The 27,949-nt window shown below is 47.2% G+C and overlaps 2 protein-coding genes across 2 annotated transcripts in view; one reads left to right on the plus strand and one right to left on the minus strand.

Moving 5' to 3' along the window:
* LOC121196160 (nuclear receptor ROR-alpha A-like) overlaps positions 1–12,540 on the minus strand; it is a 48,727-nt gene extending 36,187 nt beyond the window's left edge. Inside the window, exon 1 of the mRNA XM_041059840.1 lies at positions 12,249–12,540. Coding sequence (XP_040915774.1) covers positions 12,249–12,426 — 178 coding nt within the window. The 5' untranslated portion in view covers positions 12,427–12,540. The remainder of the gene's footprint in view (positions 1–12,248) is intronic.
* Positions 12,541–20,811: 8,271 nt separating this feature from the next.
* gpn1 (GPN-loop GTPase 1) lies at positions 20,812–26,319 on the plus strand. The gene is made up of 13 exons (XM_041059869.1): positions 20,812–21,023; positions 21,935–22,028; positions 22,195–22,301; positions 22,710–22,747; positions 23,317–23,395; positions 23,518–23,612; positions 23,836–23,881; positions 24,000–24,146; positions 24,485–24,567; positions 24,687–24,726; positions 24,806–24,896; positions 25,486–25,593; positions 25,934–26,319. Exons 1-13 carry the CDS (start codon positions 20,853–20,855, stop codon positions 26,038–26,040), a joined length of 1,206 nt encoding a protein of 401 aa, XP_040915803.1. The 5' UTR covers positions 20,812–20,852; the 3' UTR covers positions 26,041–26,319.
* Positions 26,320–27,949: the final 1,630 nt, after the last annotated feature.

The following is a 27,949-nucleotide window of genomic DNA, read 5'->3' on the forward strand; positions in this document are numbered from 1 at the left end:
TCCGCTCCATGTTGACATGATTCATTCATGCTGCCGATCTCCTGATCTACCACATCCCTAAGGTGGTTTACTGGATCCAGGTCTGGAGACTGGGGAGGCCACTGCAGTTCACTGGACTCAGCCATGTTCATGAAACCAGTGGAGACTTTAGCTTTGTGACCTGGAGCCTTATCCTAACATGAAGGAGCCGTTGGAAGATGGAGGACTGTGTCCATGAAGGGATGAACATGGTCAGAAACAACACTCAGGCAGACTGCGCCCCACCCCCCCACACCCAGTCACACCCACCCACACTCAGTCACACCCCCCCACACCCAGTCACACCCCCCCACACCCAGTCACACCCACCCACACCCAGTCACACCCCCCCACACCCAGTCACACCACCAGAACACACAAACACTCCTCAGCTCTCATCACTTCCTCCGGACTCACTGAGCCTGGTGTCTCTGCTCCGGTCGTGGCTGAATGAAGCCTGAAACATTGATGGAACAGACGCCTCCTAAACGTCTGAACACGAAGCCAGCGATGTTACGTATTCAGTGTCTGAACATTGCTTCACATGGCGTCTGAGGATAGAAATCTGCTTTGTGTTTTTCACCTCTGTGTGTTTAACAGTTCGAGGACGAAAAGACGATGGAGCGTCTCCTCCTCCATCTGCTCCCAGCAGCCTGAGCAGGTGAAAGGTGACACCCCACCCACATCACTGTCAGGAGGTGAGAGCCAGGCCGACGAATCAAACGCACAATGTCGCACATCTTCACCTACGCAGCGCGGTGATTATCACTCCGGCTACGTGAGGTCGGTCAAATCTAAAAGACGCTGGTTTGAGCAGAGACTGTCTCAGCAGTTAACACACAACTAAACTGCATCACAGCCAACACCTGGTGAGGAGTGAGACACTCAGCCGGCTGATCATTACTTCATGGTCATCATCTGATTATATTTATTATCCTCATCAATTCACACACAGTCTGTTCGAGTGCTGAGCCTCCTCCTGCTCTCTGATCACCTCTCATACATGTTAACCAGCAGTCCAGGTGAGTCTGACAGCTGGAGTCACCAGGTAATTCCCAGATTAAGATTTTACAGGAGACAGGAACAAAGCAGCTGTAGGAGGCTCTTTAATTAGGAAGACAGGAAAAGTAAGTGTCCTTGACAGGACATAACAGAGAAACAAGCATCCTAGGTACAAAACCAGGAAGCTTCCAGTTTAGAGAACCAGAGAAGGGGATGATTCCTACATGTCAACACAAGTTGTATCCTAGAAGGATGCTACCTAACGAGGAAACGAAGGAAACAAAAGAATCGTTTTTACTGAGCAAGGACGACCGATGCTCCCAATGTAGGAGAGAGCTAAAAAAAAAAACCAGGCGACAGCAGACGTCAGTACAGGTAAGCAGCTGAAGTTAATGCTGAAGACCTCATTTACCTCCAACCACCTCCCACCCCCCCCACCCCCAACCTCCACATCATCCATGAATCATCAACCGATCGGACGGAAATATTTCAGACCTAAAAAATTCAATTTCCCCGAGTTAATTTACTCGTCGGAGCAGGAGGCGGGCGGACAGTGTGAGTTTAATCTGAGCAGGAGGGAGAGGTGACGGAGGAGAGGCGACGCCCAGAATATTAACCAGGACAGACACATCGCCCAGCCTTTACTCTGCAGGACAGGTGCACTGCGCGCACACACACACGCACACACACACACACACACACAGGGTACGATGACACACTAAGTTTTGTCTAATTACAGTTCCCATAAATAAATGACATATAGAACCTTGTCAGGCTGAGGTGTGAATGATAAGCTGTAACACCTGATATTGGAATTTAAATGGGTTCAGAAACACCAGCCTCTTACTCACACATGTGGCTGAGAGATAACACACACACTGGACTGTGTGTGTGTGTGTGTGTGTGTGTGTGTGTGTGTGTGTGTGTGTGTGTGTGTGTGTGTGTCACATCACTGATAATGTTTCTGCCTCAGCAGAAATATTACCCTCAGGATTTGACCGCTGACAGGTTGTTATTGAGTTTGTGTTTCCAAGTCAGGCAGCGTTCTCAACTCAGTTTCAGTCATGCAGCATCTGATGCTTGATCCTTGTTTGAGCTGCTGACGCTTCTTCTTCTCTCAGTTTCCTCGTCCTTCCTTCACATACAGGGACCTTCCTGCGTCTCTGCTTCCTCTTCTCAGATTAGGAAACGCTCTTCATCCGTTCATCAGAAATCAGGACTCTTCCTCTTCTTCCTCACACGCTCCACTTTTTCATGCTCACTGAGATAAAGAACTTCCTGTGTACTTGACGCTGTGGTCACTGATCAGATCAGAGATTCTGGTCAAAAAAAAAAAAAGACTGATAATAAAACAACACATCCTCGTTGTGTTCAGAGAAACTGGTTGAGTCATTTAAACCCGAGCAGCTCCCTGTGACTGGTGCAGTGTGTAACTGTAGGACCATGTGAACTCCAGGAGTCAGGTCTTCCTCTGATCCTGCTCCCTCACCTGGAAGCTTCCTCCCTCGTTCCTCTGTAACGACGGAGCCTCTTTCTTCTTTGATCATCACCAACAGACGCAGACGAGCTGAGACAGTTTACTTCAAACTGTCTGAGAAACGAAAAATCATCATCTGAGTTTGTTTTTCTTTCCAAAACCAAATGATGTCTTAAGCCGTGATGTGAAGTTCATTAAACAGAAGATCTGCAAACTTCTGTCACCTGAGGACAAAATGTCCCTGCTGTCCTTTAAAAAAGCTCCACAGCCCGTCTCCACTTTGTGCCATCAATCATTTCGTCTGCTGTCGGGTTTTCTCCCTAAATATCTCGTCTGGGAAACAGAAATGAATCAATACTGAGAGAAACTTCTGAGCTCCTGAGGGCGAACGAGTGAGATGAAAGAAGAGAAGAGAAAACTCCTCCAGCAAAGTGAAACATCACTTTCACTTCAACTTTGGTTAACTTTGCTCAAAGTTACAGGAGACAAATACGCCATCAAAGGTCGATCCATCACGGCGCGTTTCACAGCGGAAAGGCACAGCGACCTCCTTCAGAAAAACTATTATACAAACACAACGCACTGTGTGTGTGTGTGTGTGTGTGTGTGTGTGTGTGTGTCAGGTCAGTCTAAGAATACCAGCTCAGACCGACCTGCCGCTGTAAAAGATGGGAGAAAATTCCTCATCGATCACCAGCTGCTCAAACATCGTCCCACTTTCAGAGGATAAGATGGCCGCCGCCTCCTCGCTCTCCTTCGTAGACATTCTGAAAGACGAGCGTTGATCAAGGTGAGAGCTGCACCTGAGCAAAGTCACCGAGGACTCGACCGCCGCTCCACCACTCTGACAGCAGGAGGACACATTTCTCTGGCACCTCATTGGCCGACTGGGCTCTGATAATGGCCTAAAAACGCCTGTTCAAACGAAGGATCAAATAAATAAATAAAAAGTACGAGACCTGTTCAACAAACAGCGTAAATCTGAATGAGATGACCTCCCTCAGCGTTCTGTGGGGGGTGGGGGTCGAGGCCCCGGGGCCCGTTATCTCAAACATCCTTCCAGTTTTTCAGGCTCGTTGTCATGAGCATCAGTCTGCTGCTCCAACATCCTCCACTCTCTGGTTTCATTCTTTCCACCACAGCTGTGGAACCTGCAGCTGGATCTGTTCACACTCAGACTCTCGAGCGTTAGCGAGGTCCGGCGCTGACGCTGGATGAGAAGGTCCGGGCCACAGTCGTGTTCCTGGGGTCCGAGCTCTGTGCAGGTCAGTCACAGTCTTCCACAACAAGGTGGAAAAACCTGCACATCAGCACATCCGTGTCCACTTACTTATGGCAGTATAGTGTATCTTCTCTTTTTTTTTGTCTGTCTCCTCTCTCTCAGCAGGAAACAGTGGTTGGTTGAAGCCAGTGGCTGTCAGGCTCCCGATTGGCTGAGACACAGCGGAGTCGGATCAAAGTGAGGGCTGCTGTTTTGGCCTGAAGCTCAGAGAGCAGGAGGCCGCACCGTGTGTGTGTGTGTGTGTGTGTGTGTGTGTGTGTGTGTGTGTGTGTGTGTGTGTGTTCATCGGCCTCACAGCGGGGGGTCAGCGCTGTGGGAAAACAAAGAAAAGAGCTGCACACATTTAGAAATGTGTTGACTTTCATATTTCTGCTTTACTCTGGAGAACCTCCTGCTGCTCCGTGGGGTTTTTCAGAAAACCCTCTGAAACCAGACCACAGACCTCCAAAAGCTTTAGCGCATCTTTGGAGAGAGACTCCACCCGGAGAGTCTGCAGCAGCCTCAGCACAGGAGCAGGTGTGGTTACAGGATTCGTTGCAGCGACGCCTCAGAAACTTCGGCCCAGTCTGTTCAGAGTCAGTGCAGCTGAGCAAACACCTTCTGTGACCATCGTCATCCTCCTCCTGCTCTGATGGCAGCTCTGATGGCAGCTCTGTGTTCTGCTGTGATAGTTCAGGATGTAATACATCTCCTTTCTGACACGTTCACAACTCATCAAAATCCTTTTAAATATTTCATAATCCTCTGAAACGCCTCAGCCCAATTTAAAGCCTTTCAGAAGCCTTAAAACCCTCCAGCACCCCTTCAAATCCCCGGGACCTTCCGAGACTTCAAAATGTCTTCAGAACCATCACAGACCTTTAAACCCTCTGGGTCCTGTTCGTCAGTGACAGTAAAATGTTGTGTAAAGTTAGCGAGGTTCAGCTGCTTCACCAGGCCAACGGAAAACTGGCTCTATAATCGACCACAGGCACTAAACACGCGGCATTAACCTCCAGAATCCGATGAGCTTCAGCGTCAGAGAACGGTGACTCCTGTGAAGACCCGACCGCGGCCGCATGTTCTCACCAGGGGCTGAAGACGGTTCGCACGAGTCTGCAGAGACGGAGCTGCAGACTGACACCAGATCAGTTCAGCCTGACAGCAAACACCTGCTTTGATCTGAGCTGCGAGGTTCACTTTCTGCATTTTAAAGAGCTGCTGGCTCTGAGTGGAGATTCTCTGAGACAGTGAGCGGGTTTACTGTTTGTCTGTGAGCGTCAGAGCATTAACATGTGTCAGAGCATTAACATGTTTACATCATCAGTGGCACATGAACAACGTGTGGACTGATTCTTCTTCACTTTATTTCACATCTTCATGCAGAGCAGCCTCAGCTGAGTCTGTCAGGGCCGTTACACACCGTTACACACCGACTCTCTCACGTCACTGCGGGACATTCAGCAGCGATCTGACACCTGGAGCATCTTCAGCATTTAATCCAGCACAGGAACGTTTCTGCCGCCGCCCGACGTCACGCCACGTCTGCACCGAACCAACGAGATAAACCCTTTCTGACTGATGAAGACAATTACTCTTTCCACACTCGCGCAAGAACAAAGAGGAGGCAAGAATAGCTTTGTATGCAAATCAAGCCCCACACCCACTCCACCTCCACCGACGCCGGAAAAAACGCACCGACATCAAAGGCAGCGGCTGACAAGGCTTCAGCGTGCAGGCAGAGGCTGATCAGGATTCACAGCAGGTAAATGATGGTTCCTCTAATCCTGCAGGGAAACTTCACCTCAGCATCAACACACACGTCCTCACACACACACTCAGCAATCAGAGAAATGTTCATACAATAACTGCATTCATCACTTCAGAGGAATAAAGACAGCACTGTGCTAACAGCCCTGTGAGGCTGTGCTGTGAGCTGGATGCTAACATCAGAAAGCTAACACGCTGACAGTGTTTAACATGATCACAGTCGTTTGCTAATTAGCAGCAAACACAAAGCACAGCTGAGGCTGATGGGAGTGTCATCAGCTTTGAAGGAGTTTGTTCAAATTTTGACCTGATGATGGCGCTAGATGAAACGTTCAGGGACCATCGGTTACTGGGATTCATCCTCTGTGATGCGCCGACAGGCTGCTCAGTGACTCTGACCCAAAAGTTTTTTTCCACAGGTTTAACTTTTGCTAAGGTTTCACAAAAACATGGAGCCACTCCAATGTCTCACGAGTTCGGACGGAGTTTGGACGGAGTTCGGACAGAGTTCGGACAGAGTTTGGACGGAGTTCGGACGGAGTTCGGACAGAGTTCGGACAGAGTTTGGACGGAGTTCGGACAGAGTTTGGACGGAGTTTGGACGGAGTTCGGACAGAGCGTACTGGCCTTTAAAACATCTGTGTGTCTCAAAGGAAACTCACAGTTACTGGTGACACTGACATATGTGCCGAGAAAATGAACAGAGATTTTAAATATTAAACTGCTTTTGTTTTTTTTCTGTCTGAAAGAGGAACGAACCACAAAGGTGAACACACACACACACACACACAAAGTTTCCAGATATTGGAGAGATTTGAACTTTAATTAATGAAACTGATTGATCACTTATTGTTGAATCTATTGAAAATGTGCAGCAGGAGGAAGGAAGATAAAAGTTGAAACTGCAGGATTCACAGGGTCAGACAGCATCGTTATGATCGTCCTATCAGCCGCCATCACTCAGACAGATCGTCCTCATCATTTTATCATTAGAGACTGAAGCCTCACGTTATCTGAAGCAGTCAGTGATGGAGGAGACTCTAAAACCATCACTCCACACATTCCACCTGTAACATCACTGACGTCTGGTAAAGTCCACAGCTGTGGCCCTCCCCACTCTACACACTGAGAAACACACAACACAGAAGATTCATGGGGAACATGGGACCCTGTCAGGATGGATGAATTATACTGTCAGAAAATTTATTTTTATTATTATTATTATTGTTTCTAATCTTTGAGATCCTCACAAGTAAACAGGAGGTTTCAGAACAACTTGACACGTAAAAATCTGCTGTTAATCAATCAATCAATCAGTCAATCAATCAGTCAATCAGCCACACTGCTCACGGCTCTGGATTCCACAGTTAATCAAACTCAAGTGGCTGTGGTCTCCATAAGAGCCACAGAGCAACCTCACTGTGAGAGACTGGGTTTTCTACACTGAGGGGGGGCTACACTGTCATTCTCTGCACAGGACAACATCTCCTCAGAGCTGAGGAAGAACATGCAGAGGAATCTATCTGAACATCTGAACATCGGATCGGAGCTCGTCTCCGTCTGATCCTGCAGCTGGATCCGGCTCTGACAGAGATAATGAAATTTCTATGACAGCTCACTTCTGTCGTTATCAGGGGGCAGCGAGGCGAGTACGGCCAAACGGGCCTGCCGCCAAACAACACGCTAATTAACAGCTGGCTTCAGACCAGAGCAAGAGGCACTCTGGGTAATTAGCATCAGAGCCCAGTAATTCACCCCATGTAGGACTCTGGGGGATGGGGGGGGGGGGGGGGGGGGGGGGTTAAATAACCTGAAGTATGAGTACAGCTGCCAACAAGTAGGAAGTTTTACTCTGGATTTTCATGTTTCTCATGTTACAACACAAACATGATCCCAAACAATCACACGTCTGATTTTCAATCAGTATCTAAGGATTCTGAATTTACAGGATTAAAACTTCTGTTTTTATCTGAGTAGAGTTTAAAGTTCTGTGTAACGCAGATCAGACATCTGTTCGTCAGAGAGAAGTGAAGCGAGTCAAAGATTCTTTGAGCCCAGATCTGTGAAAAGTGAGAGAAATATCAGACCAAACAACCTGAGACCAAATTACCTGAACCCTGAGTCACAGTGGCAAGCTTTCACCCACATCTCATGGTCTTCATCAGAACACGGAGCTGGCTAAGTGTCATCACAGGACTTAAAAAACTTGACTTTGCTGACATGCAGTGGTCTAACTCCACACCGTGCTGCAGTACAGGTGTACTCCAGGACACTGTGACACTGTGAAAAATCTCAGAGGCGACCAATCAGGCTGCAGGGTCTGCTGGCAGGGCAGGTATCCGGGCAGATGGGCAGCAGTCTGTACAACACAGACTGCACAAGGAGTCAGTGACTCACAGCAGATTGTATGGAGCTCATTCAGAGTCAGTGTGAGGCCGTGAGGCTGAGCGCTGACTGAAGGCAACATGGCGGATCGCGTGTGCTGAAACAGCGACATGTTTGCTGCTCTGCATCCACGAGCAGATCAGGGGCGGAGGAGTCGCTCGCTCCAGCACTGTGGTCCAAACTTTTTTTTACAGACGTCCATGATCCAACTACGGACACGCAACACCGTCAAATCTCACCTTCACCACACGACTGATGACATGACCTGCTACCTGCATGTTAGCATGCTGGTGTTAGCATTTAGCTGTTAGCATAGCTGCAGACTCACTGACAGAAAAACTGCTTTGTTTTCAGCTTGAGGGCAAAACGTTCCTGAGAGGTTATTTAGATGTTGTTTAGAAGCCAAAGCGCAGATTTTAGTCAAACCATGAAGGAGCATCTCATTCCTCAGATGAACTGTTTTTTCACCGGACAGGAGAGTTACAGGGAAACACTGGGTCGAGCTGCTGAGGATAAAACTGAGCCCGCAGGCAGTTTCTCAGATACAGCCTTTCTCTGGAGCCCTGACGTCTTCAGAGACTCAGACCCGAGTCCAGCTGATCACACCCCCAAACTAAATCCTGTTAGTGGCCGCTGCCATGAAAACACTGAGCTGCTGCCTGTGGACTTTCATTTAACTACATCTCAACACTGGGAGTCACATGCAGCCTGAAACACACCAAACCAGGACCTCTGAGCCACTGAGCCGCCGGGGACCAGCGGGCCAAAATAACTCCACAGTGTGGACGGACTCTGCCGAGCACATCGTCGCCCAGTTTGTAAAACTCTTCAAACTGGGTCACTCACTCACATTCAACTGATCTGAGGTCTGAGCAGAGCTGCAGCAGCTGAAGCCGAGGCTCAAGTCAGAAGGTCAGAGCTCAGGGCTTCACCGCTCTGATGAAAACCTGAACAGGTGACGACGGCGTGACAGTTCAAAACCTGAAAACTGTTTGTGATGAGTCAGCGTGAAGCTGAGGTCCACACCATTAAACTGAAACATCCCCAGTCTGATTTCAGTCCAGGATGTTTGCTTTCATGCCACGTTTATTTTCTCTGCTGACTAAAACTAATCGTTAAAGGAGTGAATGTAAAATGATGATCTGTTATTTACTGTAGAAATAAACACATGAACCAGCAGACGACAGAATGAGCAGGACAGAGATAATAAAACAACAGCACCAGGAGTCTGAAGGGATTAGACACCAGTTTCTGAGTGAAGCAGCAGCCGACTATTAAAGTTACCAAGGAGTTTTTGGCCACTGGTGGCGCTACAGAGCAATGTTTTTATGAATGGATCCCAAGTTGTTTGTAGCTGTGCAGCAGAAGTTCTGGACTGTTCCAGTCTGACTCTAAATAATCCACAACTTCACTGAAGAGCAGCACTTCATCATTTCTCAATCACTTCTTTAATCAGCTGTTACAGTAATCAATCATCAATTATCATCAACTGCTCTTCATGAACTCACTCAACGTCAGTCACCTACAACCTGTCGACAGGACAAGAGGTCACCAACAACAACAACAACAACAAATAAAATACAGAACCAGAAGCGTCCTGTACATCCTGTCTGAGTGAACAGCCATGAACCGCATCATTATCCACAAACCGAGACGGGACGGGACGAGACGAGATGGGACGAGACGCTCTCCAGGCCGAGACACTGAGAGCAGAAGATGAAGGTTTCAGGTTTATTGTTTGTAATGATGCTAAAACTCAGAAGAAGAAACAGAAAGAAGAAAAAAAAGCTGTGTAGGCGAGACAGAGAAACCTCGAGGGGCTGAGACGCCCATCTCATCCCGGAGGAGGAGGAGGAGAAGAAGAAGAAAGAAGAGAGAAGGGAAAACATGATAAACAGCGACACAGCATCAGAGAGGACAGAAACACTGGAAAGACAGCGAAGACAAAGAGAAAAACCAGAGACAGTAAATGCAGATCTGATGCTGAGAGTGAATAAACAAACTGACAACACATCAGGACACGCTGCAAACAGAGCACTTTAAACATGGGACAGTTCTCCTAAGTTTTTACAAGACGAGGACATTTCTGGAAAGATTCTGAAATGTTTTGGGAAAGAGGAAATTTCTGAAAAGTTCAGAAAGTGGGACTGATTTGGTCGTTTTGTGAAACCATTAAAAAACAGTTTGGCAAGTTTTTGAAAAATGAGAAAACTTTTGAAAATTGAGAACATGTTAGGGAGAGGAAGGACATTTCTGTAAATGGGGACACTTCAAAATAAATTACATTATTGAAAAGCAAAGAAGTTTTTTTGGTTAGAAACCTGGATCCTGCCAGAATCACAGGGAGACAAAGACCCGGGTTCCTCAGGTCACATCAGAACCCCGGCCTTTCAGCTGTGAAGCTGTTCACGGGTCTGTTTTTAAAGCTGTCACTCTTACACACTGGGGGCTCTGGCTTCGTGCCCTTCTAACCCGTCACCTCTTACATAACACGCCTGCTGCCTTCAAGTGCCGTCAGAAATAGCCCGACTGCCAGCTGAGAGCACACGAGTGAGCTGACGCAGCCTGAACGGGAGCAGAGCTGACAGCAGTTTGTGGAAATGATTAACTCATATTTTCACTTTTGATAAATTACAACATTTTCTTTTCTTTATTTTACAGCAGAGCTGATTTTAAACATTTGCATTTCCTGGATCACGGTCTTTCAGACGTGAGCGTCAAATCTCCACATTCATGTTACAAATGATACCAAACTAAATAAATGAACACACAGCTCTCTGCTCTCACTGAGCTCGATCTGCCAAATTCAGAACGATTCAGAAGTTTAACCTCCAGCCCCTCACGTCAGCTTTAAAGTCTGACCTTTGACCTTCCTGCAGAGAGAGGTCAGGGCTGCTGTCAGTCAACTTAAAGCACTCAGGCTTTTCTACTGTAGCCGGACAAACGAAGCATCACAGCTCACTTTAGCTGAAATGAGCTGGTTTAGCTGTCGACCTGTCCTGTTCAGCAGCAGGTCAGGGGTCAGAGGTCAGATTTTCTGACTCCACCTAAAAGCACAGACACATTAAAGTCCTTCGTCTGTTGGTTCGTTTTGCTAACTGAACAAACTCTTTTTTGTGGAAATCTGAGATCAAGGTTCATTTTACGACTCTGGGATCATGTTGGTACCAGCAGCACCACACAGGATTACACTGATCTACACAAACACACAAGCTCAATCTCAGATCGCTGCTGAGTCCGGTGTGATAACAGACGCCGGGTGGTGTGTCAGAGCAGGAGCACGGAGTCATGTCTGAGTCTCTGTACAAATTACAACGAAGGAGCCATCGGTCGCTGTACCTGATGGGAACTTGGAGGCGACAGGGGGCCAGACAGGTTAATCCAGCCGTGGTCAGCGGCTGCAGCAGCTACACTGACTCACCCTCACCCTCACCCTCGCCCTCACCCTCGCCCTCACCCTCGCCCTCACCCTCACCCTCACCCTCACACTCACACTCACCCTCACCGCACATGGATTTGATTCTGGGCCGTTTTCTGTCAACACCGTTCAACAGCAGCCAAGACGACCAGGATCTGCTTTCACACCACCCACAGATCTTTACATTTACAAGGCGTACTTGAATGCAGCGCCGAGTTCTCCCTGGGAGTTTGGTTTTATTTATCTTTTCTTATTTACTCAGATCCCGGCTCCTCGCAACTCCCTGCTTTGACTCAACGCCTCACAAACAGAGTCGCACTATCGGCTCGTCTCCATTTCCACACAGCTCACTCACTCTGACTTTTTCCTTTCTCCTTGAACAGCTGTTATGTAACCAACTCTGCTCTGAGGAGCTCAGTGAAGCTCCATCTCTCTCTCCCTCCCTCTCTCTCTCTCTCTCTCTCTCTCTCCAGCCTGCATACCAATAATGAGCTGCAGGAAAACCTGCCATCAGGCCTGGGAGCTGCACACAGGGGAGGTACGGCTTCACTCACTGGTGTTAATAATGTGTGTGAGACTGTGTGTCTGCGAGTGTGAGACAGTTTCTAAACAAACAAACAAATGAGAGAGATACTTTTCCTCACTGCAGCAGCAGAACTGAGCTGGAACCACTGATGTGACTGATGCTGTTGGTTAATTGATTCATATCTGAGTCTGTGACGTGTCAGAAACTTGTTCAATATCAGATGAGATAAAAAAAAACACTGAACACACGCCTCAAACTGCTGTGTGTGTCTGTGTGTGTGTGTGTCTGTGTGTGTGTGTGTGTGTGTGTGTGTGTGTGTGTGGAGTCTGTGCAACTGATCCACAGACCGTGTGAAGTTGCTGCTGCAGCCTGACAGGCCCGGGGCTCTTACCTTTGCTGTAGCCGGAGCCGGAGGAGCTGGAGCCGGAGCTGCTGTGTCTCCTGGCCGGCGTCGGGTGCTCTCCGCCGCGCAGAGTCTCCAGGCTCGCCGGCGTCTCTGTGAGCGGTGTGGCGGGCTCAGAGCCGCTCCTTCCAGGGTCGCTCGCTGAATCCTGCGGGGGCGACTCCATTCATGCACCGAAAAAACTCCAAAACGAACAAATCCCCCCTCCGAAGTCCGCGGCTCTTAAAAAAGCAGCACTAGAGACGACAAACCGAACAGGAAGCCGGAGAAACGGAGCGTCTGAGCAGCGGGAGGAGCGCGTCTGTCGGGCGGCTGTCAGGACGCTGCTGTGAGCGCCATTTGGAAGAGAAGGAGCCGGGCTGAAAGAGAGGGAGGGCGGCGCTGTGGAGAGCAGGGCTGCCCTCCCTGGAGGCTGAGATCCGTCCAGGATCCACACCGCGCAGCTACTTTAAAGGAGTTCAGAAGAAAACAGACACAGGTGTGAAATCTGTCCGAGCAAAACTCAGACCAGGGCACAATATTTATCAGGTAAACTGTGGGTTCGAACAGGTGTTCAGCGGTCAGCTGACCCCAGGTCAGTTCACCAGGCGGGAACCTGGGTCACACCTTGATGGGCGTGTCCCACTGTCACAGCCGTGACATGAAAACTTAAGCTGAACATGAATTTAACATCATCATCACCACGAGTCACTGTGACAGGCAGGTTTCCATCAGCTGACACAAGTCAACAGATCCGTCCCGTCCAACACACACACACACACACACACACACACACACACACACACACACACACACAGATAGGCCTGCTGTACTGCCAGGTGTTGTATAACTGATGACATGTTTCTGATAAACCCACAGGCTGATGTGGTGTAATCCAGCATCTTCTGACTGAAGAGATAAATCTGACTATTTAAAACCTTTAATTCAAGATTTAAAAAGTGCTGTAGAATCTTTTGATCTCTTAACGTAGAGAGAGAACAAATGAAAATGTTACAGGACGAGTTCATCATTTTCATGAACGTCTTTATAACGAATCAATAACTTTTCCTAACATCTTTAACAGTAACTGAACTTCAGACTCACACAGGTACGATTTGTTTCAGAGCAGGTAACCTGCATTCCCACGGCCTGACCTCAGAGCAGGTATCACAGGACTCTGACTGACGGTGAACCCTGCCAGCTGAGTTACTGCCTCCCTCTCTACCTTTTCATCATCAGCTTCTTCTATCACCAAAAGCTTCACAGTGCCTGGGACATTTTAAAAGGAGGATATTGCTCCAGATTTCATCACTTTAATTAGTTCAGATGAAATAAAAGAGCTGAATATGATGATTATTTAGAGCTGCGACGAGGACTGAAGCGGCTGGCAGTCTTTTTTAGCCTGCAGTGAAAAGCCTCAGGAACACACACACTCATTTTAGTCTCAGCACAGGGGAAAGAAACCTTCCACCGGCTTCACACTGCTGCTTCTCTGCTCTCAGATCAGAGCAGATCCACCTTAACAGTGGAGCCAGTTTCCTTTCCTGAGGACTTATTCTGAGCAGCTTCCAGAGATTCTCAATGAGTTTATACAGTTTCTCCAAGAGATTCCAGACAGTGTTGTTTTGACTTCCAGGTCATCGTCAGAATCCCTCCCTGTGGTGATCTCAGATCAGATCAGGTGAGCCACAGCTACCTCACCCTCAGGCTGACGGTCTAATCCTCGCCTCAGCTGTGTGACAGACATGAGGCGGCGACACACAGAAAAACTGGGTCTGATTTGATCACTTTTCTATTAATTCAGTTGTTTAAGGAAACGTTTTGCTCTCAGTTTCGCTGCAGTGACACAGGACAGCACAGAGGAAATGAACAGTGGCTGTTATGTAACTGATCATTATTCCTGAGCTTCCTACTGTCGCCTCTTCCTTCCTAATGAAAACAAAAGACTTCACTGTTGCGTCATGCTTTATGAAACGGTTTGATCTGCTGTTTGGAGGTTTTGAATTGTTCAGATTCTGACCCCATAACAGGAACAGGAGATTTAATCCAGCGTCCGGTCGCTGCTCTGCCCATTTCACCAAGGATACACTGGGAGTCAACTTGTATGTGGGAGCCTGGGGTAGACAGGTATCCCAGCATGCACTTCATAAAAGTAGAACATGTCAGTCTGTTGTAGTAAAAGTCGAGCACAAGAACTCATGTGACTCAGCACTTCCAGGATTATTTTCAAAGTAAAAGAGACTCTGCTCTTTTAACCAATCAGAGCTTGCCAACAGGTGAGCGCGGCTGCAGAGCCAGCAGGTACAGCACCTGCTGTCCTGGAGCTGGAAGCTCAGAGGAAACCAACCTCAGATTTTGGCTTCAGGGAAAACGAAGCTCGTGTCACCTGTTCTAAGGAGGCGTCATCAAACACAGAGGAGGGAAGGTGGAGCTGTGGCACCTCCATCATCATCTGTCCACCTCATCAGTCACTGCTCACACTGTGGAGTGAGTGCGTCCACCTCTGTGCCCCTCCCTCCCCCCTCCCCCTCCCCTGCTCCAGCTCTGACAGCAGCCATAATTCATCTTGACGGGGAACGAAGCAGCAGCCGGCTCGTCCTTGCTGGGAACGAGACACCGACAGTAAGTCAGAGAAAAGGACGACAAGTTCACAGAGCGAGTCCGGTCATCTCACTGGTTAAACAGCAGAAGTTAAACATCACATTGCATAACTGTTACTCACAAGCTGTAAACACCCTAAAGCCTAGAGCTGGAATTATCAACAATTGCTGTTGTGTTATTGTTTAAATTTAAAAACATGAAAAGTCCATCACAGTCATCACAGTGCTGGTAAATCCTTCTCATTCTGCTAAAAAACATCACAGTCACTGTGTAAAGTCACTGGTTAGATTTTACTCAAACAGTTAGTCCAGACTGAAACATGTCAGTGTGTCACGCTGTGTTTTTAATGGATAATCTGAGCCTCAGACCCAGCAGCGTCTGTCTCCGCAGACTCACATACCAGCGCTGGGTTCAGCCGGGTCGACTGGAGGGATTGTGGTATGGCAGGTTGCAGGGGTCAGATCTGTAGGAGATAACTGAAGCCCAGGAAGCCCTGAATCCAGCCCAGGTCTGCTGAAATCTCATGTTCAGACTGAAACCCACAGTGAGTCAGTCTGTCTCTCAGCTCTGGGCCCATGGGTTGCTCCTGAAGACATCAGCCTTTAAAAACTGCTCATAAATATTCAGTTTCATTTTAAAAAGCCTCAGTAATTTAACAAAACAGCTGCTCGCTGTAGTTTTTATCAAACAGGAGGAAACAGTCACTTTGTTGGGGACTATTTTCAGGGGCAGATTAATCCACATTTGGTTCTGTAGTGAGTAACACATACACACACACATACACACTGTGTTAGCGGGCAGTTTTTGGACAGTGAAACACAGAATAACAGCAGGCAGTGAACGCAGCGTTGCTGGCTGGTACAGAGCAGAGCAGCTGTTACGTAACTGCAGAGGAGATAACAGCAGAGAGGAAACGGTGCTGCTGTCTCACTGTGGAAGCTAACAAACACATCAGTCACCAAATATCTGCATTTAAAATACAACAGGAAGTTCTGTGGTTCCTTCGTGACAGTGAAATGTACAGATGATCATCATGACTTAGTGACTGTGTGAGATTCACAGTTCTCTAAAACTGTGCAGCATTGTGCTTCACTCACTCACATTTTTTTCTTAGGCAACAAAAACATTATTTCTGTTTGCACTTTTATTGTGAAACCACCACAGGAAATGCTATGTGTTTGTCACATGTGACATATTCTTTGCAAAGGAATTAAAAAAGACAGATTTCTGAGTTTGTATCGTTTAGCGCATTTAGCTGCATCCTGCACTGTGTTTTGTTTTTAGCCATATTTCTGGCTTCTTTCTTAATTTACCCCGCTCGTCCTTCTTGTTTTCTTTTGACAGTTTGATGACTGACTGAGCGGCTGAGCCAATTTTCAGTAGAAACAGGGATCAGCTCAAATTAGGAGGGGCCGCACGTATCCCCCCTTAATATGCAAAATATTAGTTTGACCCAGTCCAGTGGTGCAGAATCATCCCCCCTAACGTTAAGTTCCACTCTGTGCCACCTGCGGCTGCGAGGGCAGGCTGCTGTGGTACACTGATGTTTCATTTTATGGAGTAAAAAAACATTCCGACCACCGGCCGGGAACAGAGCGGCCATTCGGGAAACCTCCAAGAGGCCACCATGCCCCCTTGTCGCGGTTGGAAATCACCAACTCACCAGACCAACATACATACGTATGTGAGCCGGGTCTCCGGAGACACGGCTGTGCTTTGCGCATCTGACATCCACCGTGATGTGTCCGCTGCTGCCAGTGACCGGAAAAACATTTCGATTCTCCATGAACCACGATTCTGATTTTGACCTCACGTGTCACAGATATAAACTTTATATGTTTACCGTGATTGTGTTTTCACCTGGTTTCATCCTGCTGCTCACTGATCTGTCACTGAACAGATATTTATCTTTATACAACTACACCATTCATTTACATTGATCTCAATCATCCTGATGAAGCCCAGCTTATCAAACACAACAGAGACAAACACACGCCTCCTCCCCTCTCGTTTCCTCCTCAGATAATCTGCTCTGATAAATAACAGCTGAGCTTGTGGAGGAGCAGACGCCTCCTCAGTGATCAGAGGAAGCTGAAGAAGCTGCTGAAGCTGCCGCAGCTTTGTGCTCTCAGAATAACAGCGTGTGAGTCACCGTCACACTAACAGCTCACTTCAATAATTCAGCGCTCCTCTGTTGGCATGAATTATTGAGTCTGGAGACTGTGTCCTGCTCCGTGAAACCACTCCGCTCGTCTCCAACAGATTTTCTCTCCTTAGACCAGTTTTCAAACTGAACTTCGCTCGTAAACGAACACGCGGGTCTCAGAAAGTTTCGCCCTGTTGAACATTTTGAACTTCAGATGAACCGTCTGTCACATCTCAGGAGAAAGAGGACGACGACTTGGTTTCCGTGATGTTTCCGCTTTCTCAGAGCGAACCGAACAGAAGCGTCAGAGGCAGCTGAACATAAAAACAACACCTGGCAGAAATCTCCAATCAGTGACATCCTCAACAACGACGGGTTCACCTGTGTTCATCACGAACAGTTACTGAACATCAGAAAGACGTTTAGCCCTGGGTCACATCCACTGTCAATCAATTTAAGTTACAGTGAATAAAGTAAACACGTGACTCAGGTAACTGAGCGACCCCCCATGCACGTGGTTGTGCCGCCCCCCCCCCCCCCCCCCCCCCCGTGATGCCGCCCCGGGCCGCTGTCCGGCCACTGATGCCGATCATCGTTCAGCTGCCTCAGACAGATCCTGTGGGAAAACCAGTGAACAGATGTCAGATGGCTTCTGGTTGATGGTGAAGTCCAAAGGTCTCAGACTCAGACAGAGAATATTTCACAGAGAGGCTTCTATCAATGAGACTGAATTATGAACAGTTATGTTGAATCATGTGTTTTTCTGTGTGTGTGAAACTAATGTGGATCCAGCTCAGGACAGGTGGACTGAGATGGTCACTGAAATCGTCTTTTTTGCAAATAAATAAACGTTGCTGGAAAAAAAGGATGAATAGAATAAAAAAATGGCTTTGATAAGACAAAGAGCTTGGAGGTGGTAACTTTAAGATCCAGCTGTCTCTGCTGTGCTCGGTTTTATGTTCGAGCTACAACAGGACGGTGTGTCTGTCAGAGTGAGACTCAGAGAAAAAGCTGCTCTGACATTCCTGTAATGAAACTGAACCATCGGCACACGATCCCCTTCTCATCTTCACATGAATCACTAATAAAGTGTCACAATCATTTCATCACACAGCCCTGATGAAACCCAAACTACAAAGAGCAGTTTTAAAATTATAATGCAGTGCATTAGCACTCACTGAATATTTTCTTTCTTTTCAGCCGGATGCATTTTAATAAGGCACGCTGCATAAATTTGCATTTTCTACAAACTCCTCTCACTTGGAGGAGAAGTGTTGGACGTGGACGGCATGAGAGGAAGGCTGACACGGGAAAACGTTCCATAAAGACCTTTAGGAGGGAAAACAAATCCCTGATCTCCCCTGACAGAGTCTGAGGAAACTCATTAGGAGTCCACTTGACTGTTTTGGCTGCTCCACTTAGTTAAACCTGCGTTAATTGATTCTGGTTCCTTCTCTGTTTTATATATTTTCACATTTGGCAGCAATATAGAGATATTTATAACTCTGAAATAAAAAGAGTGAAACTGCAAAAGTGTGAGTTTTTTAGAGTCTCCTCTCTCACCTGTCACTCAAACCTGACACAGGCTGAAGCAGGCTGAAGCAGGTCGGCCTCTCAGGATTCATCCTCCACAGCTGAGCTGTCAGCCGGTGGCCAGGCCGGGGCCGAGCAGGTCACCGAGGCCCCACAGGGCCCCTGCAGGCCCCCTTTCAGGGACCAGAGAGCAGGGAGCCCCACAGCAGCTACTGTAAGTTTTCCCCACCACAACTTTTCAATGTTTCAGGACGTCTGAGTTTAGCTGCATCGGAACGAAGCAGGAAACAGGAGTACAGTTTGTAAAATGTGGCTCCAGAGGTGTGATGTGATGTGTGATGTGTCTAGTTTCTCAGGTTGAGTCCAAGGTGATGTCTTCAAATGTCTTGTTTTGTCCAAAACTCACAGATTTTCCATTTACTGAAGCAGCAACATAAGAAGCTGGAACCAGCAAAGCTTCTACTGGTAACTGACAGACTGTATCACCATCATCAAAAAGATCCTCCCCTTTGGGGGGTCAGTGAATGTCTCATCTAAGGCCCCAAAAGTCCGCGTTCAGTCAGGCAGCTTCGGGCTGATGATGGCGTCTTTGTTTCCCTCCACAGCCTGACTAAACGTTGTGTAAAGTCCCGCTGACGAGTCCCAGGTGTGATGAGCTCAGCGTGCAGGAAACACACCGCCGACCGGACGCCGTGGAGGCGTGTGAGGGTCGGAGACTTGACCCAGTGACTGCATCCAGTCCAGTTCATGCTCAGATCTGGAAGCCCAGTGTTTTGTGTATTACACAGTCCTGTTTCCATGACAACAGGAGCCATGTTGTGTCTCTGTAATAGTTTCCACTGGCCTTGTGTGTGTTTTCAATTCTACTGTGACTTTTCTTAAACTGTGAGACACTGTGAGAGGTTTGATGTCAGAGTGTGGAGCCAACGTCTCACCATATGTCACATATATTTACATTAACAGAAGGAAGACGTTGAGAAAGACAGATGGACACAATACATGAGACTATTTGCATTTCCAGAAGAGAAATAATCTGACACAGAGATGAATGTGTCACGTTACTGTCTGAGAAATCAAACATCCTGAAAACATTTTAATGCTGGAAATTATTCCTGATCAGGTGCTTTCTTTTCCAGCATGAATGCTTTGATGGTTCTGAGATGAACACAGACTTTTCTGGGTTACCTGTGATCAGCTCCTGTTTGCAGTGAACCCACAGATGTAGAGCCAGCTGTCACTGGATCACTGTGATACTGAAGGACACTTAGAAACAGGGGTATTCTCAGCCACGTCTAAGGCAGTGTTTAAAATGGTCACCTGAGCAGGTTGTGGGTCAGGTGCTGTGCAGTGGAAGTTGCTCTGCCTGCTCATCGGTTGCCTGCCTCATGGTGTTAGAGCACCATCTTGTGGCTTCCTGGGTCGTGGAACACCACATCACATCAGAGACGCCGCAGAGATGAAAAGGTCTGGGTTGTACTTCGGCCACCGTCACGACCACAGGTGTGAAGACCACTACAACACCTGTACGCAGGTGTTCATCTACGCTCTCCATCCAGCTGCATTCACTTTTTATCATCTCCATCAACATGTGCTAATTAATTATTTGAAAAACCTGTAAACATATTCCATAAAAAGAAGAAGTAATTTAGTGAAAACAGACTGGCTGCTGCACACGCAGCTACATCCACCACACCACAGTCCCCGAGTCCGACCCGAGTAGCTCGACCCCGTACGACCGCGACACACAGCATACAACAGAGATCATAATGTTGCTGCTGTGTTTTAAACATGACTGTTTCAGATAGAGAGCCCCCGTTCATGGAGGTGGACACTATCAATAGAGACCAAAAAGAAAAAATGTACCAGGCTGTAAATATGTTTTTTAGGTTGTAAAGTTGGTTATTTTAACATGGGGGTCAATGGAGAATTGCTCACTTCTGGAGCCAGCCCCCAGCGGCAGCCGAGGAACTGCAGCTTTCTGAACGTGGAAGTGATCCTCACTGCTGAAACCTTGGTATTTACCTGTCATGGCTGATAATCTACTTTAAAGGTGCAAATGTCTAACTATTTATTTACACCCAAATAATACGAAGTGAACCTGGGCCTAAAAATGTGTTATTACTTGTTTTTGTCAGTTGCTGAAAATAGTAAAATCATTTTCTTAAACATAATCTCGTGACTGCAGACACCGAACGATGACACGTTTATTTTTAAAAAGACAAACTTGGGGCAGCTAAGCCATGATTCCTCCTCCCTACATGAATCATGGGGATGCACGTTTTACGACAGTACCAGTGTTTTTACGGCAGCCGGTTACCACCATACCAAACAACATGGCAGATGCTGAGCAGAGTTTCGGTCCCGGTCCCGGTCCTGAGGAGGCTTTCCAGGAGAGTTCAGCAGGGAGGAGAGACAGCGGGACACCGGGAGCTGCCGCCCGGGACAAACCCGTTTGTCTGATCGTGCTGGGGATGGCGGGGTCCGGGAAAACCACCTTCGTTCAGGTCAGTTAGCGAGCGTGGCTAACGACGGCTAGCTGCTTGAATTAGCTTCTCCAGCTAACAGGTAACCGGCCAAAAACGATATACACGTTTAAACACGTTTAAAACCAAAAGTTCTTCTTTGTGACACGAGAGGTTGTAACAGAAATGGCGGGTTTCTTCACCGTAATCTGTTCCCATGCTCGTTAATTCTCTCCGTTAGCTGCAGCCTGAGTAAACACGGTTTATTTTACAGACTAGTTTCACCTTTATTCACCTCGCAGCTCGTTTGACAAACACTTACGGCAGGTTTTCACTCACCTGGACCTGAGTCATCTGCCTTTTTCCTCATGTCATTAAATCTCACGTTCAAACTCAAACCATCACTGAGCGTCTCCTGCTAACAGTGAAGTCTCTGATCCTCTGAGCCACATCAGTGATGCTGAGAATCGTCCCTAACACACTCACAGTGTTTCCTCCAGTGTGTTTGTTTAAACTGAAGCTACATACAAAATATAACTCACGTGAAATATAACTGTACCACGTGACTGACGTCTTCAGGAGGAACCAATGGGCTCAGAGATGAGAGCCACAGACGGAGGAGGGACAAACAGTTTGGATTAGCTGACAATAAGAAAATTATAGAACGTTACAAGCTGTTTTCCTTTGTTTCACATATGATGCACATCTGTCCGAATATTCAGAGACTGTCGTGTCCAACCGTTCAGGATCTGGGAACAATTTGGGTCCCAGACACTGACATCATGCTGTAATGGCAGAATCCACAGACAGTTATCACTTCATACCACAAATCTGAGCTTGATGAGGCTGGTGAGGATGGTATCACCTGTCTGTGAAACCATCCAACACCAGCTCCTGTCTCTTCTGTGTTTGCTCGCTCTCTGTTTTGACCTGAGTGTCTCTGTTTTCTCCAGAGGCTGACGGGTCACCTTCACTCTCTGAAAACTCCGCCATACGTCATCAACCTGGACCCTGCCGTCCACGAAGTCCCCTTCCCTGCAAACATTGGTGAGGACCAGTCTATTTCCTGGACACACAGAACATACCCTTAACAGTGCCATTAACTGAAACAGAGAGTGAACGGAGGCTCACATACAGAACAGCACGGAGCTGGTCTGTTTTTTGTCCTTCCTGCTCTCTGTAGCTTTCAGTCTGTCTGTCTTCTTCCCTCCAGACATCAGGGACACAGTGAACTACAAGGAGGTGATGAAGCAGTACGGCCTCGGACCGAACGGAGGCATTGTGACGTCACTCAACCTGTTCGCTACGCGCTTCGATCAGGTGAATAAATCTCTGAATGAACTAAACCAAAGCTGTGAACTTTGGTTTAGTTAACTGTTTTAACCAAATTGCTTTTAAAACTAACACAGTTTGAACTGTTTGTGTTGGCATGTTTCCATCTGTCAGGTTTCCTCCAATGCTTCTGACTTACTCCATTTTCACACTGAAGTCAAAATTCAGACTCACAGATCCACTTTAAAATCCAAGGACGTGACTCTGGAACGGATTTAACAGACAGTTCACAGAGAGACAGGACATCGCCGTGGCTGGACGGGGCGTGAGACAATAAGTCCTGTTCTCCTCTGGAACTACACAGAACTGTTTGGGTTGTAGTTTCCAGATGCAGCTAACAACTGACTGAACAAGCTGAGATGAACTAACACGTGTGTTTGTGTTCATGTTCTTCAGGTGATGCAGTTCATAGAGAAGAAGCGACAGAATCACCGGTCAGTATCATCCTCGTTCTGTCTCTGTGCCGTCTCATCATCATCATCATCGTCATCATCATCCTCATCTGAGTCGAATGACTTTTACCTGTTTGACTTTGTGGCTATAAAATAGTTCAAAAGTAATTCTGTTCTTTCAGAGATGTTGAGTGATGTTGTGTTTTCTGTTTCATTGTCATATTGAGAAACAAAAAAATTGTAGACAAGAAAATGTCAAAGCTCCACTGAGGTCCATCGTTTACAAAACTGTCGGTTCTCTAAAGGAAGAACCAGGAATCATAACTAAACGAGGAAATGTCAGAGGAGGATCAGCGTTTTTTCATCACAGTAAAAATAAACTGCTTCAAACTCACCTGGAAACCATACAGGCACATGTCTGTCAATCATTCCCACATCCTCCGGTGGTGTGAGAGGAGGCGCTGAGGGCAGCAGAGGAGGCAGTGCTAAGAAGCCACCTGTATCTCAGGGAATGTAAAACCCACTTGGTTCTGGTTCTTTGTTGCTGGTTGTTTCCTTTTTCTCCTGTCTCCCTTTGTATTTTTGTGTCTGATGACCTTTGACCTCTGCAGGTACGTGCTGATTGACACCCCAGGTCAGATTGAAGTCTTCACCTGGTCGGCGTCCGGAACCATCATCACAGAGGCTCTGGTACGTCTGCACGCTGGGCTGCACTTTGCTTTTCTTTACTGATAAAATTAAAGTCGGTTAATGTTCTTTGTGTGTGTGTGTGTGTGTGTGTGTGTGTGTGTGTGTGTGTGTGTGTGTTTCAGGCGTCGTCCTTCCCCTGTGTCGTGATCTATGTGATGGACACGTCCCGCAGCATCAACCCTGTCACATTCATGTCCAATATGCTCTACGCCTGCAGGTACCAGACCAAACCACCGAACCAGACTAAATCCGGCTTATAAAATCATAAAAAACATATGAAGATCATATGTAATATGTTTATATGTGTGAAAATGAAATATTAAATCCACTGTTTCTATAAAACAATGACCACTGACGCTTCCACTCATGTAGCTGCAGCTCTGTCGTGTTAATCCTGTCTGAGCGGAGCTTTAGTCTCAGCTGCTCTTTCTCTCCTTCAGTATTCTCTACAAGACCAAGCTGCCCTTCATCGTCGTCATGAACAAGGTGAGGTCACTTCCTGTCTGCTGGTGAAATCTTTACGTGGACTTTATGAGGATTGGTTGGCTCATATTTCATCTTGTGTTGTCGACTTGTTGTGGACTCGCTGCTGTGGTTTGTACAGACCGACATCATCGACCACAGCTTTGCGGTGGAGTGGATGCAGGACTTTGAGGTTTTCCAGGATGCTCTGAACCAGGAAACCTCGTACGTGAGCAACCTGACACGCTCCATGAGTCTGGTGCTGGACGAGTTCTACACCAACCTGAGGGTAAGAGGACCAGCACAGAGCAGAAACCCGAATCAAGAGGAGATTCAGTGGTCGGCCAGATGAATGTGTGATTCACTCAGACTAGATCCACCGTCTGTAAGTCTAAACAGGCAGGGAGCTGCGTTTTAAAGGTGTCCATAGATCCTAAGTCCACCAGAGACAGACAAGTGTTTTTAACTGGACAGCTGTGGGGCGTTCAGGCTCTCTGGCATCACCTTCACCTTCAGAGGATCAGATCTAAATGTGTAAACTGTGAGCCTGGTTCCACGCTCAGTAGAACTCAGTAGAACTCAGTATTACAGACCGACCTGTCCTGACAGTGTGGACTGTGTCTGCAGGTGGTGGGCGTGTCAGCAGTGACAGGAACCGGATTGGACGAACTGTTCGTTCAGGTGGAGGACGCCGCTGAGGAGTATGAGAGGTTAGTGGGTGTGGTTACTGCTGCTGCTCGTCACTGAGAGGTGAAACGGTTTGGATACTGAACGCACTGAATAATAAAGTTATCAAACTGACACTGAGCACTTCATTCTTCTTCCTCAGGGACTATCGACCTGAATACGAACGACTGCACAAACAGCTGGTGAGTGTCTGTGTGTGTGTCTGTCTGTCTTTTCTTTCTGTCCTTACCTCCAAGTTTTAACTGACCTCCTGTCCACCAGACGGACGCTCAGAGCAAGAAGCAGCAGCAGCAGCTGGAGCGTCTCAGGAAGGACCTGGGAGCTGTGGACATGACAAACGCACCTGCCATAGGTAGAGCCAACCAGCACTCACAGAATAAAATGTTCAGCTGACCAGGTGTACGTCTCGAAGACTGAAACCAACTGAACGTCGTCATTAACAAACGAGACAGAAACTAATTCAAAAACACCAGAATTTACTGTCTCTGTTTAATGTGAAATTATTAACAAATTCATTTCAGGAAATTCTTCTCTGAAATGATTTAAAAATAAAATGTTTCCTGCTGTTTGTTGTCTCGTTAGCTGCCCAGTGCGAGGCTGTGTACTGTCCCACAGTCGCCACGAGCCAGAAAATCACTGTGTCTTTATTTTATTACTAACATTGTTTTCACCAGGTTGTTTTATTTTCTTATGTAAAAGTGATTTTAATTGTGTTTTGCACATTTTCACACTGACTAACTGTTTGGGAGTTTTTGCTCTCGTGATACAGATTCTGAACCTGAAACCAAAAAACCATTGTCTGACCCTCTGATTTACATGAAATGAGAAAATAATCAACATATTATTCAATAGGGAAAATAATAGTGTGAGTAATTCATTAACATTTTTTTGTTATACCTTACATGATTGTTGTAGTTGGCTGATTGACTTCCTGTCCACAGAGGATGCTGACATCGCCGGACCCAGTGACCTCATTATGACACGTGGTAACCCTGACGATGCGGAGGAGGAGGAGGACGACAGCGACACAGATGACATCGACCACACAGGTGAGAAAGAATAAAATCCCAAACACAGACAGACAAACTGCAGCAACTGAACGTTTGTTCAAAACAAAGAGCCTGAATCAGACTTTAGATGGACGGACGGTAATCGGCCTAAAAACACATCACATGAAAACAGTACGACTGCTTCACTGTGTGTGCAGTTCCTGCTCTCTGCCTGCAGAGGGCAGCGTACACCTTTAAAAACAAAAAGAAACCTCAGTGAGCACCTGAATAAACCAAAGAGCAGGAAAATCAGTTGTGCTGATGTGTTGTTTGGTGAGATCACAGTTGTAACCATCACTCTGGAAAATACGAGTCTCAACGTTCCTTCTTGATTTTCCAGCCACGGAGGAGAGCAAAGAGAGCGATGCCTTCGGAAACTTCCTGAAGGAGAGGAAGGAAGTGGTTCAGGTCCGAAACAGGAAGTGTGCGATGCCTGAGGGACCCTGACCTCTGACCTCTACTACCTGACATTTGACTCTGCCAGGAAACATGGACAGAAGGCAGGTGAGGGAACGGGGTCCCTCTCTGAGGCACAGACTATTACCTGAACTGAACTTCCTGTCTGATCTGGTGACCTCTGACCCTGCTCCTCAGTGTTGCTCCTTCCTGAAAAGTTATATTTTTATATCAGAACAGACTCTTCTATTCTTCCTGTGTTTTTCATTACTGTTGACTTTTATTTGTAAAAACACTGAAGTGATCCAATAAAAAGTGAAAGCTAAAAAAGCTTTGAGTTCAGGCCCGGTTCTGCTGTTTGTGTTGGACTCTGCTGGAGGGATGAACATCGCCTTCCCTCTGGAGATGCTCCTCTGGCTGCAGAGGTTGTGGGACTGAAGGATTGAAGTTAGCACCTGAGGGTACCTAGTTTCTACCTTCAGGTGCTAACCATTCCACCTGAGGCAGCCCAGCAGGCTCCACCCAAGGTGTGAACGTTCCACCCAGTGGTTTCAGTTGCTCTCAGAGGCACCACCCACTAGGTGGGACAGGGATGAGTTTAAATGTTTGGACTCTCTAACCAGTCTCCAGAGCTGGACTGGATCCTGGTGCTGCTCCTCTTAATGTGGAGCTGTCAGGTTCTACACCGTGATCATTCCACTGCATGAGAGTGAAGTGACAGTGTGTGTTCTGACACACACATTAGCAAAATACACAGACTGACTGAAGTCCAAAGATAAAGAAGCTGTAAATTCTGAATCGTCCTTTAAAAATATGAAAAGGTCTTAAATTGAATCTGTGAGTATTAAAGGACTCAGATCTGTGATCGGGATCATCCCTCCACCCAACAGATGATCCCAGAACAGTCTCGACTACAAGGTCCATTCGTTGTTGTTCTGGAGCTTTTAGTTGTATCACATGGTCTTCCTCAGCTGAGCAGGTTTGCTCCTCACGCTGTAAGGACGGGCTCTGGTCTTCTCCTGGTCCTGGACACAGCACAACTCCATCGAAGCCGAAGTGTGTGAGCAGGTAGATGAGTGCAGGAGGAGGCAGTGAAGTGATGGAGAGACACCTGTTTCAGAGAGGTGAGCCGGAGCCGACACACTGATGGATGGATGAATGTTCACTTCAGTGAAGCTTGGATCAGCAGCTGCTGTTTGCCTTGTTCTCTGGAGTTTCTGGGGGCTTTGATCGGTGTGCAGCTCCTGACAGCAGCTCATTCTCTCCATGAACACAAGCTGCATTTGTGTTTGAGCACTTTTCTTTTTGTCCTCATTCATGTCTGAGCTCTGTGAATGGAATCAGATCCTCCGCCTGCCGACCATCTGCCAACACGCTGCCAACACGCCGCTCCGTTCTGTCGCCTACGCGCTCGCTGAGATCCGGCAGCGTGGTCGCACTGAAGAGCAGCTGAGTCACTTTCCACTCGCTTCATTCAGTCAGTCTGACAGAGCTGCAGAGAAGACAGCTCTGCGTTTCCAGATGAGACGAAGGACAGAACGTTTCCTCATAACTTACTGAAATAAAAAACCTCTAACATCCTGTATGAGGTAAATACTTTACACAACTTTTGTTCTTAGTTCCACTGAAGGGAAATGTTTTAAATCATAATGTTCTTCCAGCTTTGTGTTTGTGTGTCACACAGTATCTGCACAAAGCTCCATGAGGAAATAGTTTCTGAGGAGTTTCCTCGAAGAGTTTCGCCGAGTGAAACCTGTGACAGAATGTTTTACAAAGCACGATGAATGAAAAGGGTCGTATCAGATTTATTTAGAGTTCACACGTCACTGAACTGAAATCATTCTCAGCTTAAATCTCATCAAAGTGCAAATCAACAGTTCAGACTAAATGACTGAACAGTTTTTCTCCTCTGATCTGAAAGGTCAGGTGAAACAGAAGCACAGGTCTGTGACGTGAAGCC

Source organism: Toxotes jaculatrix, chromosome 1 (genome assembly GCF_017976425.1).
Source record: "Toxotes jaculatrix isolate fToxJac2 chromosome 1, fToxJac2.pri, whole genome shotgun sequence".
NCBI lineage: Eukaryota > Metazoa > Chordata > Actinopteri > Toxotidae > Toxotes > Toxotes jaculatrix.

Bases quoted from the DNA above. Each gene is read 5' to 3' on its own strand.
- gpn1 (XM_041059869.1), top strand. From the start codon at position 20,853: ATGGCAGATGCTGAGCAGAGTTTCGGTCCCGGTCCCGGTCCTGAGGAG. The intron at 23,613-23,835 runs GTACCAGACCAA...TCTCTCCTTCAG, and splicing joins AATATGCTCTACGCCTGCAG to TATTCTCTACAAGACCAAGC. The intron at 25,594-25,933 runs GTGAGAAAGAAT...TTGATTTTCCAG, and splicing joins AGATGACATCGACCACACAG to CCACGGAGGAGAGCAAAGAG.